Here is a 20,961-nt window from a genome sequence, read left to right as displayed (position 1 = left end):
CCAGTTAGACGCCACCATTCATCGAGTTCTGTTGCCGATTGTGCTATGCTATTTTTGCTCTTTTAATCTCACGCTCCCGCGGTGCGATCCCTTTATCGTGCTCACGAGGAAGTGAACACGTAACTGTCCGCATGGTTAAAAGAATTATTTGATAAAAAAAATTCAAAATCAAATTGGATGTTTGAGACAAATATTTTACATTTTTATATGTTTTTTTCTTGATAAAGCCATTGCAAATTTTATTTGTATTTTTTTTATTCAGATAAAATTTTGTCCTAGTCAAAAGAAGTCATTTTGCGTAACTTAATAACCTACAACATTGCCGAAGACATCACATTGATCAAAAAAACCATTCTCAAGATACAAAATTTCGTACATTTACATATCCATTTTGTATGATCAGCCGCCAAAATTGTATGTAGTATGTAAAAACTAATTGCTTCTATTGAGTAAGGAAATGCTAACTAAAATTTGTGAAAAAAATGCGAAATTGGATTATATTTTTTTACCTATTTTGAAATTTTGAACCAACGATTGATTAAGACGTTACTGAGCAATTCTCTACAATTTCGGCTATCCGATTCTCGTTTTGCATTTTAAAATCTGGCTGCAACTTTTTGAGTGCCTTCCGTATGCCCAAAAAAGTTTGTCCATATCATTTTCCATACCAATTTGGCAGTTGTCCACAGAAAAATAGTACCTATGTAAAAATTCTGAAATCTTTATCATTTGAAGACATTTTTTTGATTGATTTGTTGTCTTCAGTCAAGTTGTAGGTATGGGTGGGGACTACACTAAAACAAATTATACACGAAAACGAATGGCTTATTTTCTCAAATCCTTTTTTTATTTTTTCGATATGCTTTAGGGGACTTAAAATGACATCATTCCAGAAAATTCCTGAATGAACTTTGATTTATTGTTAAAAAAAAGGTCAAAGGATCTAGAAATGTTTTTTAATACATTTTTTCACGATAGCGATGAGTAGCCAGATGCCTCGAAATGAGCACTTGACCGATTCTTCGGCTCCCTTAAAAAAACCAGTTTAGCTGTGCCAGTTGATGTGCCTATATTAAATGAAGAAACCCCTACATGTTATTTATAAGAATTGATTTTCCTACAAAGAAATGTCATGTATAGGACTAGTGAATTTCACGGCAATTTCACGGTACTCTGAAATTTGCTTTAAAACAACGAAAGTACCGTAAACTGGGGTCAATCGGGACACATGGGGCGAATTGGTACAACAGTTTTAACCATGTTGGAGCACAATATTTTGATTTTTCTGGTTGGTTTCGGTCAGAACAGACTTAGGCCAACAAAATGTGTAGGGGAAATATACCCTTTCTCAGCCTATTTCTATTATCGGCCTATCAGCACTTTGATCATAAATTACAGCTTAAATAAAGTGTTTTTGACTGTTCCAAAGTAATAAATAGCTCAACTCAAAGTGAGCAAGCAACTCTTCATTGTTGATACATCTGAAAATGTTGATTTAATACCGGAAAACGGCAAAAGTGATGAGAATTGGTCGAACGGCTTAGTGTGATTAAAATGGGTATATTTCCCCTACATCCATTTCCAAATTTAAAAACTTAAAGTGCTCTTAAAACTGCTGTCCCTATTCAGACTGTAGTCCCGATTCATCCCAGATTACGGTAGGTGTTACTTTAAAATAGTTGTGTGCAGGAAAGTTTCTGAAAAAACTAGCACTAGCTCAAGATACAAAAAAAAAAACCCCTGGCACAACATCTTAATTGAAACGAATGTTTGAGCAGAATTTTGCGATTTTTTAAGAATTATTATTAGCTGAATTTATAGATCAACTACCGTAAACCGGGGTGCATTGATAGAATTCAAATTTATTTTTGAAATATTTTCCAACTGGTAAGGTTTGTTTTAAGATTACTATTTTCGAAACATGTTCAAGGTGCATGCACTATTTTTGACAAAAAGTTTTTCAATGATGTTTAAAAAAAACTGGGACCCGTGGTGTAGGGGTAAGCGTGGTTGCCTCTCACCCAGTCGGCCTGGGTTTGATCCCAGAAGGTCCCGGTGGCATTTTTCGAGACGAGATTTGTCTGATCACGCCTTCCGTCGGAAGGGAAGTAAATGTTGGCCCCGGACTAACCTAAAAAGATTAGGTCGTTAGCTCAGTCCAGGTGTACGAGTCGTATCCCTGGGTCCTGCCTCGTTGGTAGACAGTTGGACTCACAATCCAAAGGACGTCAGTTCGAATCCCGGGGTGGATGAAAGCTAAGGTGTAAAAAGAGGTTTGCAATTGCCTCAACAATCAAGCCTTCCAACACTTAGTTTCGAGTAGGAATCTCGCAATCGAGAACGCCAGGGCAATGCTGTAGAGCGAATAATTTGATTTTGATTTTTGATTATTATTTTTTAAATAGTTGCATTGAAAATTCGTCTTTTGAATTCCGGGGTGACTTTGATAGTAATAGTTATTCTTGTAAAAATCAGATTTAATGTGTTCAAATTTTGTGTTTACGTCAAATGTAGCGTCACTAAGGTTTTTGATACACCTTTTGAAATCAATGTTTATAAATAGTTAACAAAGTACATACAAATTTTAGGAAAAATTGTTAAAAAGTCAACATTTTGCCTAAAATTTGTTAAAACTAGTTTTGTTTATAAAATTATCGAATCATATAACACTCTCAACTGAAATCGAAGCAAGAATCAAAAATATTAACATTTTGTATGACATTTGTTCTAATTAAAATGCCTATAAATTGGGAGATTTTTTTCGAATTATGTTTCAAAAACGCATAATACAAATTATTTACAAACTTATTTTACCTAGTGGAAAATTGTCTAAAGAATCCGAAAATGCATTCCATTTTCCGATTCGAAATCATGTTCATTGAGAAAATCATGACACTTTCAGGATATTAAAATAATGCTATTTATCATCATTTTCTTAATTATAGTTAACTCACTTTTTGAACATTTCAAAATTTTATGAAAACTTCTTCTAAGAGTACTTCTCACCACAGTCAGAATGATTCCATACCATTCCGTAGGTGTTTAATTTGTACTCTTCATTTTGCGGAAAAATCTCAAACCTAACAAAGTCACCCCGGCTATCAAAGTCACCCCGTTTTAAGGTATAAAAATTTCACTGAGTTTAAAAAAAATAATTTGCTAAAATATTCACCAAAAGTAGAATCAGTAAATTAGGAGATATAAAATTTAGTTTTTTTTTTGTTTTCGGCAAAGGTGAAATTTCGGTATCATTAAGTAGTTTAGGCTAAATTCCATGTATAGCCCATTTATTCCATTTGTAAGGCTTTCTAGTCAGAAATTTACCAACTTGTTCAAAGTATGTTTATGGGGATTTGTTCGCTTTAGATTTGCTATCACTTTTTATCAAAAGTTTTTTTGTCAAGCCACTTCTAGCCAACATATTTCGCAGGACTGCGACAGCTCGAGATCGATCATAGAGTTATCTACGTGCGGATGTTTTGCGTATACCTACACGAAAAGATTGAGGTTACATTTTGTACCGGCCAGCATAAAATGGCGTGCAAGTGTGCGTGGGCGTGGGCTTATATAAATCTATTGTTTGCATCAGGACACTGTGATGAGAAGTTCGTCATTTTTAGGTTAAATTATATTTATTTCACTGGGCCTAGATTTGGCCTTGATAGCAAGATAACATTTGTTATTGATAATTCCAGAAAATTTGGATACGTTGCGAAATGCTTAAACAAATTCAACGTTTATTACCACAAAATTATTTTATTTTTTTCTTGTTTTTTTTTGCTCACGTTACATGCAATTTGTATGTATGATCCGTGTCATGTTAAAATCAAAGCTTATTTCGCTATAAATTAACAATAAATTATCTGCATTTTGTTAAACAATACGATGAATAATAACCTAAAAAGGGTTTTGAATTTGCCATGCTACATTTTATTACACCTCACGGTATCGCAGAAGCAAAATAAAATAAATCGAGAACCCCCATGCACGGAGTTCCCAAAATCGTGAACAAGCGTTCATGAAAACGGGAACCTCGAACAAAGTGTTCAAATCCCATGGTACGATTTTGAAAAACGTACCATGAAATTTGAACACTTTGTTCGTGGTTCTCAATACCATGAACGCTTGTTCGCTTGTTTTGAAAACGATGTATTATAAGTAGGCTTAGTGATTTTTCACGCTCGTAAATAGCAAATTTCACGGGGACCTCAAATTCAAAACACCAAATTTCACGCAAATTTCGTGGAACGTGGAAAATGTTAAAATAACTCTGAAAATCGCATGTTTAAAAACAAAATGTAGGGCATGCGTAACTATTATCATTTATTGAACTGCTATTTTAATATTCGACGAATAAAGCTAAAACAAAGTTTTAGCTGATTTTCTTCTGTTTTATGGCCAAAAGAATAAAATAGTTTGAATTTTCTGCGACATTGAACCCATTCAAAATAATTTTTAATGTATTTATCTCATTTCAAAATAGTAGTTTATGCAACTAGTTGCAAAAAGAGGATTTTTTCAGCACGAGTCGTACATTTATCCAACGAGGTTCACCGAGTTGGATAAATACGAAGAGTGCTGAAAAAATCAAGTTTTGCAACGAGTTCCATACAACATTTTTTGCAATTCCAACAAAACACACACTGAGTGAAATTTTATGTCAAATTTTCATGTATTTTGTCAATAAATCGTTTAAATAAAAAAATGTTGAAAAGTGTTACTTTTCGAAACAAGTGCTGAAAAGTTCAACTTTTCAGAACCCATTTGAGTGCTGAAAAGTAGAACTTTTCAGCATTTATTTTGAAAAGTGTTGCTATTCGATTCTGTTATTTTTGGTACAGAAAAGTAGGCTATTTCGTCGTTCAAGAATGACAGGAAAAGTGAGTAGTTTCACGACGGAATTGCAAAAAGCTGATTTAAAATCAATAGGCAAAAATATAATAATTTGTAACGAAATCGAAATTTGTAAACAGAATGAGAACAGAAAACAAAAAAAGGTGGATTTTTTTAACTTTCACGGGAATCATCCACCCAAATAATCAAAAATCACTCTGAAAAAAATCTGAAAAGTTTTTCAAATGTAATTTAAAAGATTAAAAATACTCTTCATCTTATTTTGAGTTAAACAAAGCTTGTATCTTTTGATTTCTTTTGAAATTATCTTTCTGCTATTCATAACTTGTTTTTATTAGGTCCTATTAGGTGCTGTGGATTTTGAAATTATACTTTTCAAATAAAATAGTAGTAACATTTTTACTACAGCGAATGAAAATAATACTAAATTTATTTAGTTTCTAAAAAAACTGAAAAATCTGAATAATTCTTCAAATGGTTCAAACTTAGTTCATCAATTGAAATTACATAAATAACCTGTGTGGTAGAAATATTTATTACGATCTCATATGAAAAAAAAATATTGGAAAAAATCAGAGACAAAAATTACCCCTTAGGACAAAGTTTCACGCAAATCAAAAATCTTTTCTGTATGACCAGCCTGAAAAACGTTATTCAAAGAGGAAGATACTTATAAAAAGATTAGGTAGAATTGTGTTTCAAATGAGATTATTTTATTAAAAACATAATGTTATGATGTTGTTTTTGCATTACATTAGTGAAGAAGCTGTACTGAGCTAATACATGAAGTTTGTACCAGCGACTTTGTAGTTTTAATAATAATGGTACAATCAATCAACTTTCATAAAAAAATGCTTGCTATATCGGTTAATTACTTTAAACAAAAAAGCTCAGAAATCTATCGGACGTTCAAGTGGTCATGGTCACTCTCTCTCGCACGCTACCCGAACGGATTTAAAGCATATCTCGCGTGCTCGAGTTTTCCACTCTCAGGTTCCGCCGTCCGCCGAATCAGTCGTTCGTTGGTAGCCGTTGGAGCTGTTCGGTACAGGCTCGCTAGACGCTACGCCGTCGAGGGTTCTACGCGTTCAAGATTTGGTATCAAGTTAATCGTTTGTTCCGAGGTAGATTCTTTGTTTGAGTAAGTGTAACTTGAAAAAACAAAAGCCCGCGAAACCGTTCAAGCGTGGTTCGAAAAGGCCGGAACCATGCCGGAACAAGCCGCGCGTACCGCGATCGAATCGCTCGTCCGGGAGTTCAACGACAATAGCCGCAATGGACCGAAGAAGCTGCACCAATCCAGGACGCGGTTTATGCCCATTGAGTTTGGCCGGGACGGGGTGAGAGGATTAATGAAAGCTGATGGGACGTCGCAAATACTTAAAAGAAAGAGTGGGATTTAGTGTCGAGATTTTAATTTTAGAAAATTAACCGCCAAAGTGTGACTGATGAATTGTGTGTGTGCGACGGTTTATGAGGGATAATCATCAGTTCAAGTCTTAGAAGATGAATTGTTGCTCAACGAAAAAAGTGAAACTGTGAAAGACGGACCAAGAAAAAAAATCAATTTTAACTTCAAGTGCCAACTCGTTGAACCCCGAAAAGAACAGAAGAGAAGCCAAAACAGATTTTCTCACTGCCAAGGTCTCAAAAAAAGAGACGCCGGAAAACAAAAACCTGTTGAATGTGATTCACTCTGTCAAGTCGAGCGGAACATAAGGAAGAGTGAGAGAATGAATGTGAAAGGGCGAGTTTTGATCGCAATTGAGTTATTTTTTCTTTTCAAATTCAACGCTGAGAAAAGACGCGATAACGCGAGTGAGTTTCTTATCGGCGTCGACCAATATGGTTTTCGGTTAGGGCAAACCACCGCCAACATTCAAAATATTGTGATTGGCGAATCTGAAAAGCAGCTCACTCAATCGTTCTAAACGAAATAAATTAAGTTTTTGTGTGCTGCTAATTCGACCGGCGATAGAGCGTGGTGTTGTGAAGTGGATATGCTTCGTGACGAATTTCGTAATTTTCTTGGAAATTTAGAGCAGAAAATCGACATTGACTGACGGAAAGCTGCAGGTTGTCGCCAAAAGTTTGGCGCATGGCCAAGGATTTTTGAAAGGAGAAAACGAGTCGAGTAGTGAATGTGTTTTTGCGTGATGAATGAATGCAATCTTTCTCTTTTTGCACTTTCTGTCTGAAATCGACGCCAGTTCAGCTTGTGGATATCGATTTGTTCGTATATGATTAAAGATATTATTGGGGTATCTACCCTTATCAGTCACAAAATTATCAATTGTTGAATGCTGTTTACTTAAGGCGTTCCGACAATTGATATTTGGCATTTCATTGATGACGAATTTGTCGTTGACTTTTGACTTTTTTTCGATGCCGAATATGCACTATCGAAAAATCGATGACATTATTTTTCAATCAAACAAAATTTGTATAAACATCGATTAGGCTGGTACAAATATTTTTAAAAGTTTTTGTCACCCCCCCTCCCCCCTTCAAAATTGGCCCGAAAAATCAGGGGGCAAAAAAAATATTTTTACAATAAACTTCAAAATTTCAATGAAAATTCAAGTGCAACCAGCTGAAATCAAATTAAAATACATTCTTCTGCGTTTAAAATCATTTTAAGCATGTTTGGGTTTATTAAAAAATCTCAAGATTTTTTGAAAATTTTCGATGCAAAATCTTTTTTTTTCGATACAATTTTTGTTTTTGTCAGATCTTAGATTTTTTGAAAACTAATGATTGCAATACAACTGAGCTAGTGTAAAATGCATTTTAAAACACTTTTTTCATTTAAATGTGAAGACTATGGCTTGTTATTTAAATTTTTATATTTTTTTATTTTTTTGTCCCCCCCCTTGACCTCGGCCAGGGCCGAGGGACAAAAACTTTTTTAAATATTTGCATCGGCCTTATATGAACTTAAAAAATCTGTGAAAAACGGGTATTCTTATTTGAAAATGATGAAGGAAGTTATTATTTTATTTCATTTGTTTATTTTAAAATTAAAATGTACTGAGTGGTTAAGAGAACTCGAATTTAATGTTAAAAACAACAAAAAAATAAAAATACAAAACATATATTTCCTGTTTCCCGTGAAGTTTTAAAACTCCCAAAAATTCTTAAAATTTAAGTGGAAACATATATTTCTTCACTTTTTGGCTCGAATTTGATTTAAGGGTGCACAGAAACCGAGGAAGTAGTTATCTTCTTATTCCAAAATTGGCAATGGGAAAAAATGAAACTAAACATGAGCAGTTATTTTAAAACTAGGTCGACCTGAGTTTATTTTTACTCAGCAACCTTTTCATGACTGTCGTAATGAGTTTGTGAGTTTTTTCATTCTTTCAAATATGCACAGTTCTTCAAAAAAAAGTTCAACTTAAAATATTTTTAAGTAGAAACATGAAAAAGTATTGCTTATTAAATATTTTTATATGGTTCCTTCATGGTCTAATCAGATCCTTAGAAAAAACTGATTTCAAAAATAAAGCTGTATACACAAAAAAAATCGATCGTATTTATTTATATTTAAAAAAGATAACCCCTCTCGTCCTCAATTTACAAAAAGTTTCCAACAATTCGGGGGTCAAGTTTTATTCAGAAGTCCTCTGAATTTTCAATGTGTACACATTTTTTACGTTTTTTATATTTCGACCTTTTGTTCTTTCGACCTTTTGTCCATTCCTCGGGTGTGTTTTCAAAAAGCCGTAAGAGCCACCGTGACCTCCGACACTAATATTCGTATTTCTCGAAATTGCAACAAAATTTCATTTATTTCTAGTTTGGGGCACTTGATAGACGTGTAGATGGACAATCTTAAGCTTTTTTGATATGGTTTTCCGTAAGTAGGTCGAATACCGAGGCAAAAAAGGCTTTGTTTACCATTGGCTCTTACGGCTTTTTGAAAACTAATCCGAGATTCAACCTTTTGTCCACTTTCAAACTTTTGTTCATTCGACCATTTGTCCATTCGACCTTTCGGCATTCGACCTTTTGTCCATTCGACCTTTTGTCCATTCATTCAGCACACGTAACTTGTCAAAAATATGATTTTGTTGAACAATCGTTAGACAAATGTATTTTATACAACAAAGATATGAAAAGTTCATCGCAATATTAAAACCTACTTCTAAAATGCTGTTCAACTTGAGCAAAAAACTTGAGTGGTGAAATGATCACTGTTTTAAAATACCTGTAACAATAATCTTGGTGTAAAAAGCTCTGGTTTATATGCACCGTTAAATCATTTTGAAAAGACGACAAAATGGCAGAACTTAGTTTGATTTAATTCAATTTAATCAATCATTCAAATGATCTGAAGTAATTTGAAACTGGGCATAGCTCGTGCCAATTTTTTGAGCAACAGAAGTTACGGTAATATGGAAAGAAAATAAAATGTTACATTTTTTATGAGCATTCAAAGAAAAAATAGTATTATATCATCCTTCCGGAAAGTTCGTTGGAAATTTCCCGTTATCCGGGATTTTTTGTAACCCCGGAAAATGGACCTTATAGCCGAATTATAAGTTATTCAAAAAAGTGTTTTTTTGAAAAATTTACTCAAATTTTTGAAAAACTCCGCATAACGATCATGCAGCTACCTTATCTGGGTCAAATATAAGCACCCAAGATCAATGAAAAATGGGGCAAATCGGGACACAAATTTACAAGTGTAAATTTTTGCTCGGGAGATCCTTTATATCTCATTTTCTTGAAAAATTTTACCAAATTGGATCAAGTTCCTGAAAAATTGAATCATGAATGAAACTATTTATTTTCTTCCAATTATTCCGACACGCATAACAAAATGAAAATTAAAAAAACCCCGATTCACATTTTTTGAAAATCAGGTTCGTTTCCAAGGAAACTGTGTCACCCGAGCAAAATAGATTCTTATTTCAAATTTCATTTAGTATAGATTCATATTCTATACTTTAGAATATAAATGGATGAATTTTTTTTAAACATGTTTGTATTCTGTAATTGGCGTAGGAACTCAAATTTGATAAAATTATCTTAAGAAAATGAGTTCTCAGAGGTCTCCCGAGCAAAAATTTACACCTGAAAAATTCACATTGTCAAAAAGCTGCCCTCACCAAACCGTTCTCAGTCTCAGATGGTAATCCAGGATGTTCCCTACAAGCTCCAGCTAGAATTGAATTGATATCTGGATGGAACACTTGAACACTTGTTATTTAAGTTTAGGTTATTAGGCGTTCAAAATTTGTGTCCAAATTTACCCAACTTATCATTAAGCTAGAGTGCCAATATTTGGCCCAGATGCTAGTTACATATATGTCCAAACAACTCCTGAATATTTGTGGCAGATTGGTGAGGTCCAAACGACGTCTCCAACAAAGCAGTATAGGGGAGAGTGGGGAGACTTGATCCCCGGGGACACTTGATCCCAAGCCTGTATCTCGTCAGCATGTGGGTAAAACAATTGGCTTTGTTCTAGAAAGTTGTGCGAAATTAACTAAAACTCATTGTAGAAAACGAAGAAAAAATTTAAAAAATGTTTAGATTGAGTTACACACATTTTTCTAAAACGAGCTGCAAAATACTTCCAAGAGATCTTTTTTTTTTTGTTTTGATATGTATAGAAAACACTCAAATATATTCACAAAAATATTTTTTATACATGAATTGTTTTATAAACTTATCAACTCCAAAACCCTTACGCATTTGATGTTAAATTTATCGTCATACTATTTTTACAATCAATTGTTTAAAAAAGTGTGTTTAGGGAGACTTGATACCTGCATTTTTACAGTCACTAGAATCAGCTTCAAGATTAATTAATTGGGCTGGGTTTTCGTACATAGTTTCCTTTAGTATAGTTGTACATAACTTACTGCAGTTAGAACCTTTTTTCAAAAGTTTTTTTAATCAAAAATTTCCAGCTTTTGTTAACATGCTTAATTTTGGTCTAAAAAATAATATTTTAAGTTTTTAAATATTTTACATACTAAACTTGTTATATTTTGACAACAAACGTACAGGTTTTATGTGAAATTGCTGTAACTTATAGAAAATTAAAAGTTTGGATGAATAAGAAACATTTTGCTTAAGATTTCTTCAAAATGTTGAAAGGGGGATCAAGTTACCCCTAACATTTTTAAAATGCCGGTTTAAAATATTTTTTTTAAACGCTTGGCATGATTCGAAGAGTTCATCTGATGAAATACCCTTATTATCCAAACATAGATGAATGTTTAAGCTTTCAATTCATGCAAAAAGTTTATAGTTTTGTGAGAAATTGACAGAGTTATGTGCGATACAAAAAAAGGGGATCAGGTCTCCCCACTCTCCCCTACCCTATTCGTGGACAAGCTTTTAAAGATATTCAAATCATACTTGATTAACAGCACACTAATATTTTCAACACTTGGTTAAATACTTTCTAAAGAATTTGAACAATAATTATTTGAAGCTCCCAATCACATGCCTTTTGCAACTATTGCTCTAAAATGCACCCAAAGTCAAGCTTATCTGGTACAAAATACTAGAACAGTTTTCTGAACAAGCATTTTTGGCCATTACTTCCTCATTGCAGTACTCCATAGTAATTAACTCCGCCTGCAAGACCACCCACAACGAAACGCATTTACTCGCGTAGCACTGTCGTAAAACCAATTGATTAACGATTGAGTGCGTTCCCGATATCGAACTCGATGTCTCATAATGGGGACGTGTCTGGAAGCCTTAAAAAGAATTTGTGATGATCTCGTCAAGCCATTGTTCAAGTTTTATGCTAATGCGAATCATTTTTGCTTCCAGAAACCTCAACCCAAAAAGGGTCCCTCCAGCGCAGAGGCTCAAGACTTTTACGAACTCCGGTCGCGCTGCCTTCGCAGCGGTACCCTCTTCGAAGATCCGGAATTCCCGGCAAACAGTTCCTCGCTAACGTACGCCGGGGAGTCCAAATCGTACATCAAATGGCTACGACCGTCGGAGATCGCCGCCGATCCGGTGTTCTTCGAGAACAGCTACTCGCGGTTCGACGTGAACCAGGGCGAGCTGGGGGACTGTTGGCTGCTGGCCGCCGCTGCGAATCTCACCGAGGATCCGGATTTGTTCACGAGGGTTGTGCCGGTTGATAATGGGTTCAAGGAGAACTACGCGGGGATCTTTCACTTTCGGTTTTGGCGGTTTGGCCAGTGGTACGACGTGGTCATTGACGACAGGTTGCCGACGTCGCAGGGCAAGCTGGTGTACATGAGGTCGTCCGAGAAGAACGAGTTCTGGAGTGCGCTGCTGGAGAAGGCTTACGCGAAGCTGTTTGGATCGTACGAGACGTTGCGTGGGGGTTCGGCTAGTGAAGCCATGGTGGACTTTACCGGAGGGGTAGCGGAAACGTATGAGATGAAGGATGCGCCGAAGGATCTGTTCCAGATCATCGAGAAGGGCTTCCGGAATCACGCGATGTTTGCGTGCAGCTTGGAGCCCGATCCGTACAAACCAGAAGCGGAAACGCCGCAGGGGTTGATCCGCGGGCATGCGTACTCGCTGACGATGGCAAAGATGGTGGACATTCAGACGCCGAACGTGAAGGGAAAGATACCGTTGTTGAGGTTGCGAAATCCGTGGGGGAATGCCAACGAGTGGAACGGAGCTTGGAGTGACAAGAGTGCGGAGTGGCAGTACATTCCGGAAGCTACCAAGCGGGAGATTGGGCTGATCTTCGAAGTTGATGGGGAGTTTTGGATGTCGATGCAAGATTTCACCAAGTACTTTGATCGTATCGAGATCTGTAACCTCAGTCCGGACTGTCCGATCGTTCGGCAGAAGGGAGAATATCCGTGGAAGCAGTCGGCTTTCGAAGGAGAGTGGGTCATCGGTAACACAGCCGGAGGCTGTCGGAACCACATTGAAACCTTCTGGCACAATCCACAGTACGTTGTAACCCTGGATGATCCGGACAAAGACGACGATGAAGCCAAAGCTACCGCCATAATTGCTCTAATGCAAAAGAACCGACGCTCGAAGCGCAACAAAGGCATGGACTGCCTCACAGTAGGCTTCATCGTGTACCGTGTTAGCGAACGTGATCTCGTCCAGAAACCACTACCCAAAGAGTTCTTCATGCGAAACGCCTCCGTAGCCCGGTCTACCTTCATCAACCTGCGTGAAGTTACGTGCCGCTTCCGGCTCGATCCCGGAACGTACGTCGTCGTCCCGTCGACCTTCGATCCGCACCTCGAGGGCGAGTTCATGATCCGGGTGTTCTCCGAGTGTCCGGACTGCATGTGCGAGAACGAAAAGTGCGTCGGAGTATGCGAACCGGATCCACGGGTAAGGTTTAGTTAGATGGAATGATTGTATTGTGGTCCCTTAAACGCTTAATACCCTGCAAACGATCCCTTGTTGTGATGTAATCTAGATAGAGCATGTGTGCAAGTCGCTAATCTCTCTGTATATATCGCTGTTATGCCTGAATATTTTTTAAGGTTACACCTGATAGCAACAACAACAGCAAACCAGTAGTAACAGTAGTAAGTGTTTCCCCCATTTAATGTTGTACGTAAATTGGAATATACAGGACTCTTTGACCATTGGCCATTGACCATTGAGCATTAACCATTGACCATTGACCATTGACCATTGACCATTGACCATTGACCATTGACCATTGACCATTGACCATTGACCATTGACCATTGACCATTGACCATTGACCATTGACCATTGACCATTGACCATTGACCATTGACCATTGACCATTGACCATTGACCATTGACCATTGACCATTGACCATTGACCATTGACCATTGACCATTGACCATTGACCATTGACCATTGACCATTGACCATTGACCATTGACCATTGACCATTGACCATTGACCATTGACCATTGACCATTGACCATTGACCATTGACCATTGACCATTGACCATTGACCATTGACCATTGACCATTGACCATTGACCATTGACCATTGACCATTGACCATTGACCATTGACCATTGACCATTGACCATTGACCATTGACCATTGACCATTGACCATTGACCATTGACCATTGACCATTGACCATTGACCATTGACCATTGACCATTGACCATTGACCATTGACCATTGACCATTGACCATTGACCATTGACCATTGACCATTGACCATTGACGGATCATAGCCTGAAGAACCCAGATTGAAGATCACATACTGAAGATCAACACACAGACCAAAACTACTTTCCAATTACATTCTGAATATATGTTGCATGTTTAATGTACTCCCTATCGTTTTTGCCGCAATTAATTCCTCAATTTCCCTCCAGATCGCCGAGGACCTCCCCGATCCAACAAAACCCAACCCGCAACGAGCAGCCATGGAGCGCCTTTTCCTGGACGTCGCCGGCGTTGACGGTGAAGTGGACTGGATGGAGCTCAAGCTGGTGCTGGATCACTGCTTCCGCGATGACATTGCCGTCGCAGCCAAAGGAATCTCCAGATCGTACGCGGTCCCTTTGGCCGCCGAATCACCTTCCGATAGTAAGAAACTGCCCATGGCTGAGGGGGAACCGGTTTGCTGCGGCCTGTTGGCCATCCTGCAGGACTGGTACGTCAACATGGCCGGCGGGGACAACCGACCTGCGCAAAACACCTCGAATGATCTGATCATGTCCAAGGAGCGGGCTCCGCTGATGTCGGGTGAGATGCCTTGTATGTAGCTTTTTACTAAATTATTAAAACTCATCCGGTGGCGGCCATCAAGGGTAAACATAACCTTAAAAAACAAGCAACCACTAATCCCGTTTTTCCTCAGCTGACGGCACCGGCATCGGGTTCTCCAAGGATGCCTGCCGATCGATGGTGGCCATGCTGGACGAGGATCACTCCGGCAAGCTTGGCTTTCTGGAGTTCCAGAAGCTACTCACGGAGATTGCCCGCTGGAAGGCGGTCTTTAAGCTGTACGACCGCGATCAAAGCGGGCATCTGAACCCGTTCGAGCTGAGAGCGGCGCTGCAGTCCGCCGGGTACAACCTCAACAACAAGATCCTCAACAGTTTGATGCACCGGTACGGGTCGCGGGAGGGTGAAATCTGGTTCGATGACTTTATCACGTGTGCGGTGAAGATCAAGACCATGATTGGTAAGATGAAGAATGTTTCAATATCTTCTTACGAAAATTATAACGTTTTACACTTTTAGATATTTTCAAGGCCAAGGATATCAACGGAACAAACGTTGCATCGTTCAACATGGACGAATGGATTCACAAAACTATCTATTCTTAAATGTATTAAGTTTAAAATAGTTTACCAAAAATCAAGTCGTCCTATTCCTCTATTTGCTATTCAATTAGCAAAATGAATGCGTTAACAATTCGTTATGAGTGTTTGAAAAGGATTTTTGTTTTCTATTGTCAGAAAATGTACTAACAATGAAGTGAGTCGAAAAAGTACTATTATAGTTAGACTTAAACAATTGCCTCGTCCAGTTAAAAAGCAATCATTTTTATCAAATAAAAAAGCCAATTCACGTTTTACCAATGTTCTGCGTGTCTTATTTTTGTCATATTAAATTATATTATACAACAAATAGATTCAATAAATGTTACAAACTGTTCATATTTGTTTTTTAATCAACATCATCTAAACATTTTATTAACAGTCTGGACCCGAAGCCTGATTTTTCTGTTACATTCTTATTGGAATTCCATATAAACTGTAACGGGGATTGCAGGCTCCGGGTCCTGACTATTAAGGCGTCATCCATAAAGTACGTCACGCTCTAGGGAGGAGGGGGGGTTGTCGCAAGCGTGACAAAGTGTAACAAGGGGGGGAGGGGGGGTTCGTGAGACTGTGACGTCACGCAAGACTTTTTTTAATAATGAAAATTTAGTCTTAAACTATATTTAAAAAGAAGTTTAATGTTTGATAAAGTTTACTCATAAATGAAACAAAATACAAGGCTTTAAGGTGAAACCGTTGAACATTTTTGTAGAAAATTAATCATCACTATAAAATATTGTATATTAAATTCAATTTAACGAGTTTCAGCACCAAAAGGAATCAGCATGTGTCGGTTGTTGCCTTCTTGAAGCCACTGAAGGAATTTTTGATTTAAATTAATTGTACTTCAAAAATTATATAATTTTGTGGCACAGTCATTGACGTCCTAGTTGGCAATCATTGACTAATGACGATTTCCATAACTTAACAAGGAATGGGATAATCGTTACCAAAAGGAATCAGCATGTGTAGGGCACTCTTCTAAACAACTTGTTAAAGGAATTTTGTCAAAATATTGAAAGCGACGCAAAATTTATATCTTTGAAGGAAAAATCATGACAATGATGGAAGTCTTCACGTTAAGAAAAAGAGTTTTTGATAATAGATTCAATTTGCTTAAATCATCATATTTATAAATCAAATTAATTAAAAAATTCAAACACAACCTTTAAAAATAAAAAAAACTTCCTCGATTGAACTCCGAATTAAATAATAATTCTACATATATAAATCGTCAAATTTTCAAAACAACCTATGAGTAATGGGCTTCCTATGCAGAAAGGACCTTTTGAAAATTTAATAAATATTGTACAAAAAGTTATGACGGGGAGGGGGGGGCGGGGTCCAACAAATCGTGATGTACTTTTCAAGGGGGGATCGGAACCAGCGTGACAAAGTGTGACATAGGGGGGAGGGGGGGTTAATTTTGGGCGATTTTAGCGTGACATACTTTATGGATGACGCCTAACATCAAGGGTTGTCTATCCTTACAATGTCCCTTTTAAAGCTTCTAAGAAACTGTCATGCGATTCCATTGTGGACCATCATTCAGTGAGGTACTCCTGGATTTTAGCTCCTGAAAAGTGCTTAAAATGTGCAAAAATGCCTCACGGCAAGAAAAAGAGGCGATCCTCACCAGCAGGATCGGCAGATTTGAAGAAGCTAAAGAATGCCGAAGCGCTACCTGCAAAGCCAGGCAGTTTGAGCAAGGACGCTCAAAATTCGTCTGGAAACCAGTTCGCTACCCTCCCTGTGGACGTGAGCGAGAAGGAAGAATTTGAACGACGGGAAAAGTTGCCACCCATTTTTGTGAAAACATCGTCATCGGACTCGGTGCGAAAGTGGCTGACCGGGTTTATCAAATCTGGTGCTTTACGAGCTTCCATTCGCTTGTGTGCTGATGGACTCAAAATTCTGCAACCTACCAGAAAGGATTACAACTACGTTCGGGATTTCCTGAACAACACAAAGATTGAATACTACAGCCATGACGATCCAGGTAAACGCCCCATGAAACAGGTCCTCCGAGGCATGTATGACATGGATGTGAGTGTGCTGAAAGAAGAGCTCAAATCTCTAAAGTTGAACGTGATCGAAGTCTTCAAGATGACGAGACACAACAAGGACATTAAGTATCGTGATCAACTGTACCTGGTTCATCTCGAGAAAGGATCGACAACGCCGTCTGAGCTGAAAGCAGTTCGGGCAATTTTCAACATCATCGTGACTTGGGAACGTTATCGTCCAGTGCACCGTGACGTGACACAGTGTTCGAACTGTTTGCAGTTTGGACATGGTGGAAGGAACTGTTTCATCAAGAGTCGTTGTGCAACCTGCGGAGGTGAGCACAAAACACAAGCTTGTGAAACAATCAACGAGAACATCGAAGCGAAATGCTTCAATTGCGGCGGCGACCATTCTACCAAGAATCGAAGCTGCCCAAAACGTGCTGAGTTTGTAAAAATTCGGCAGCAAGCGACGACGAGGCACTAACCAAACCGTCGCAAAACACCACCAGCATACACGGACGTGGATTTTCCTGCTTTGGCGTCACCAGGAGCAGGATCTACTCGAGTGGTTCCAAATCTGCAGCCATTGCCGTTGAATCAGCGGCAAAGAGTTTCAGAGCATACAACACCTCCAGGCTTCAGTCAGCAACCGAGGGAAAACCAACCAACATCAACGGGTGAATGCAGTAGTGACCTGTTTTCACCACAAGAACTTCTGAACATTTTCATCGAGATGACAACAACTCTGCGTGGGTGCAAAACTCGCCAGGAACAAGTAAGAACTCTTGGAGCATTCATCTTAAAATACAGTTCGTAGTTTACTCGTTCTAGTGATTTTGAATATTTCAATGGATTTATTTTTTTAGTTTTAGGTTAGGATTAGCTGTTAAAGTGATTTTTTTTTTCTTTTTTACCCAAATGTATTCAATTCAATGCAATAATGTAAAACAATTTGAAGCAAATAAATAAATGTGATCAGTTAATAATAAAACGAAAAATACAACAAAGATGAAGAGCATTAGGCCATACCACTTATCATGTAAAAGAAATGTAATTATTATAAGAATGTTCAATAAAGACATATTTAATTTCAAAAATTTCAAAAGAAACTGTCATGCTGGGTCAAGTTCCGCCATCGCACAGGAAACCGGAAAAATGCCCCGACCCCTTTTCGATTTCCGTGAAACTTTGCCCTAAAAGGTAATTTAGGCCCTTGATCCTGAATCCAAGGTCCGTTTTTGAATATCTTCTATTCTATTAATTTTTAGAGTGTTTGGTAACAAAGTTGTAGAGGAGACAAAAACTAAAATGTTGATATAAAAACATAAAAAGTTTGCATGAATGATCTGAGATTTATGAAAAAGTTTTTTGAAAATGTAGGGGAGTGTGGGGTAATTTGGACACCCTAAGGAAATTGCTCTGTCACGGGCTGTATGGATATTTTAAACGAATGTGGATGACACCAGAGGATAATAGAGACCATATTTGATGGAAAAATGTCATTAATTTCGATAAATTTTGATGAAAACCTTATTTTTATCGCAAAAATTAAAAGGTGTCCAAATTACCCCCACGTTTTTGTGTGGGGGTAATTTGGACATGCCTTGTGGGGTAATTTGGACATGCCTTGTGGGGTAATATGGACATACCTTGTGGGGTAATATGAACACCTTTTGTGGGGTAATTTGGACACATGTTGAGGAATAAGTTTAACATTTGATTTTTTGAGCATGTTTTTTATCCTTCAACCTGGTTTTGTAATTGTTTTATATTTTGAAGTATTGTTTTGCTCACAATATTTCATCAAAGGTTTAAATAATGATTTTGTGATAGAACTATAATTCAATAGGAAGATAACAAATAGTTCAGTGTAGTATACATAATTTAATCTTAATACTGAAATGATTTAAACATTGATTTTGGATTAGGCACAAGTATAGTTTTTAGTGATTAAGGTAACTTTTTTGTTTATATAAATCAATCTTTTTATAGAATTTATTAGCCTAGAAATATCATTTTTTTAAATTTTACATTCTGTAGCCCTTCAAATTTAAATATTATTGTAAACCAGCAGAGAAATTAAAAATATTAAAGAAATTAATTAAAAGCAATCAACATTAGAGTCTTGTTGAACGCCAAATGTACAGTTATCAGATTTTCATCAATTCGAATATTGGATTAAATTTATCTAAATTAAAAAATAGGGGTTTTGTGAAGGTTCTCATTGCTCACATTCCTTTTTGATTGTTTTGACATATTAAATAGAGGTATTTAATATGTCAAAACAATCAAAAAGGAATGTGAACAATGAGAACTTTCACAAAACAATTTAGCTAAATCCCTTTAAAAACTCATCCAACCATGAAAGTTATTTTTTGTTGCCTGACAGGTAGACTTTCAGGTATGTCCAAATTACCCCACAAGCCATGTCCAAATTACCCCCATAGCATATTCTATCATAAATTGCCATTTTTGATGATAAAAATGGATAAAATGCGCAATTTTTATACGTTTATATCTCAGGCATCGTCCAAGCAACCCCCTTAAACAAGAATTGTCCACTTTTTTGTCATATAACCCCTGCAAAACCTTATTTCCTAACCCTCAAATATTAGAACTTAAGGCAGTGCCAACCTGCCTTTGGAAACTTTTACATATTATACCAAAACTACTTAACCTATTCCAACTTTTTTGGTTTGTCCATACTTCTAGGCCATTACTAGTCTAAGCCTTATCACTTAAATTGCTGTTTTCACTTTATATCCAAAGAAAACGTGATTTTTAAAGGGGTGTCCAAATTACCCCCACTGTCCATATTACCCCAAACTCCCCTAATTATTTTGTCCATTTTTTATCAGTTTTTTTTAAGTTTTTACACCTTTAAACATAATAGTGTGCTTTGAAAAATATTTTATTTTAGAAAGTTCAGCAAAATTATGCATAAGAATGACCGTTTGCACGATTTTGTCCCTTTAACAAAAACATACATTTTTGGCCCTTCTGAAATGTTAGGAGTGATTTATTTACACTCAAACCCCAATGGTTTGACACCAACTGTTGTCACTTTTTAGTTTGCCACCCCTTTTACACGGAGTTCACACACACACACTACCAAACGTTTGTTTTGATAGTGTGCGTGAGCGCCGTGTAAAAAGTGACAGTTCGTCACTTTTTAGTTTGACTTTGACCAAAGATACTAAAAAACTTGGATGGGATAAACAAAGAGAAAAAAACCTATTGTCAAACTAAACCACTTTCAACATGGCCGCTTCTGTCAACCTAAACCAGTCCTTTCTTATGAGGAGAAAATGAGAAGTATTGTAATTTGAGTTGAAAAAAATAAAACTATAATTGAAAAAAAAACAATGCATTCCATGAACTGACGATTCTTTTGCGCATTTAAAACTATTGTTATTTTTTTGCGCGTTACATAAAAATGTCATCTAGATTGAACAATATTAACCCCGTTCTTCCCTTGAAATTAAAATGTGGCGTGACGGAACAACATCGTAGAACTGGATTTAAAAAGCAAACAAAAAAAAATGGCCACAGTTTAGCCTATTTGATTTTTTCTCACCTTTTCATTTCAACACGTTTCCACAAATTGAAAAACAAACTTTTGCTCTTTGAAGTGAACGAATTGGTACAAATTTGAATTTTTGCCAGTCATTTCTTTCGATTCTGACACCTTATGTCGTGCGACCTATGGAATGTTAACTTTCGCTCTAACAACATTAGTTGAGTAAAAATTGCCGCTGAATTCGCTTTGTAAATGCCGGCCCCGATGCTCTTCAAGTGTGCTCCTCTTTGGGGAACTGGGAAAGATTTATTTACTTTCTTTGC

General features: G+C 37.0%; 1 protein-coding gene and 1 long non-coding RNA gene across 5 annotated transcripts in view; one reads left to right on the top strand and one right to left on the bottom strand.

Moving 5' to 3' along the window:
* The window catches only part of LOC128092723 (uncharacterized), a 444,042-nt gene that overhangs the window by 102,452 nt on the left and 320,629 nt on the right, over positions 1 to 20,961 (bottom strand). The window lies entirely within an intron of this gene.
* LOC120424439 (calpain-A-like) lies at positions 5,867 to 15,385 on the top strand. 4 transcript variants are annotated; one of them, XM_039588569.2, is made up of 6 exons: positions 5,867 to 6,194; positions 11,653 to 13,167; positions 13,323 to 13,367; positions 14,153 to 14,537; positions 14,641 to 14,967; positions 15,027 to 15,385. In XM_039588569.2, exons 1-6 carry the CDS (start codon positions 6,063 to 6,065, stop codon positions 15,110 to 15,112), a joined length of 2,490 nt encoding a protein of 829 aa, XP_039444503.1. In that variant the 5' UTR covers positions 5,867 to 6,062; the 3' UTR covers positions 15,113 to 15,385. The 4 variants fall into 4 exon arrangements, with proteins under 4 accessions (XP_039444503.1, XP_039444504.1, XP_039444505.1 ...); XM_039588570.2 differs by having other exon boundaries at positions 14,153 to 14,525; positions 15,027 to 15,383; XM_039588571.2 differs by lacking the exon at positions 13,323 to 13,367 and having other exon boundaries at positions 15,027 to 15,384.

Source organism: Culex pipiens, chromosome 2 (genome assembly GCF_016801865.2).
Source record: "Culex pipiens pallens isolate TS chromosome 2, TS_CPP_V2, whole genome shotgun sequence".
Classification (NCBI taxonomy): Eukaryota; Metazoa; Arthropoda; class Insecta; order Diptera; family Culicidae; genus Culex; species Culex pipiens.
This window is presented reverse-complemented; position numbering and strand designations above follow the sequence as displayed.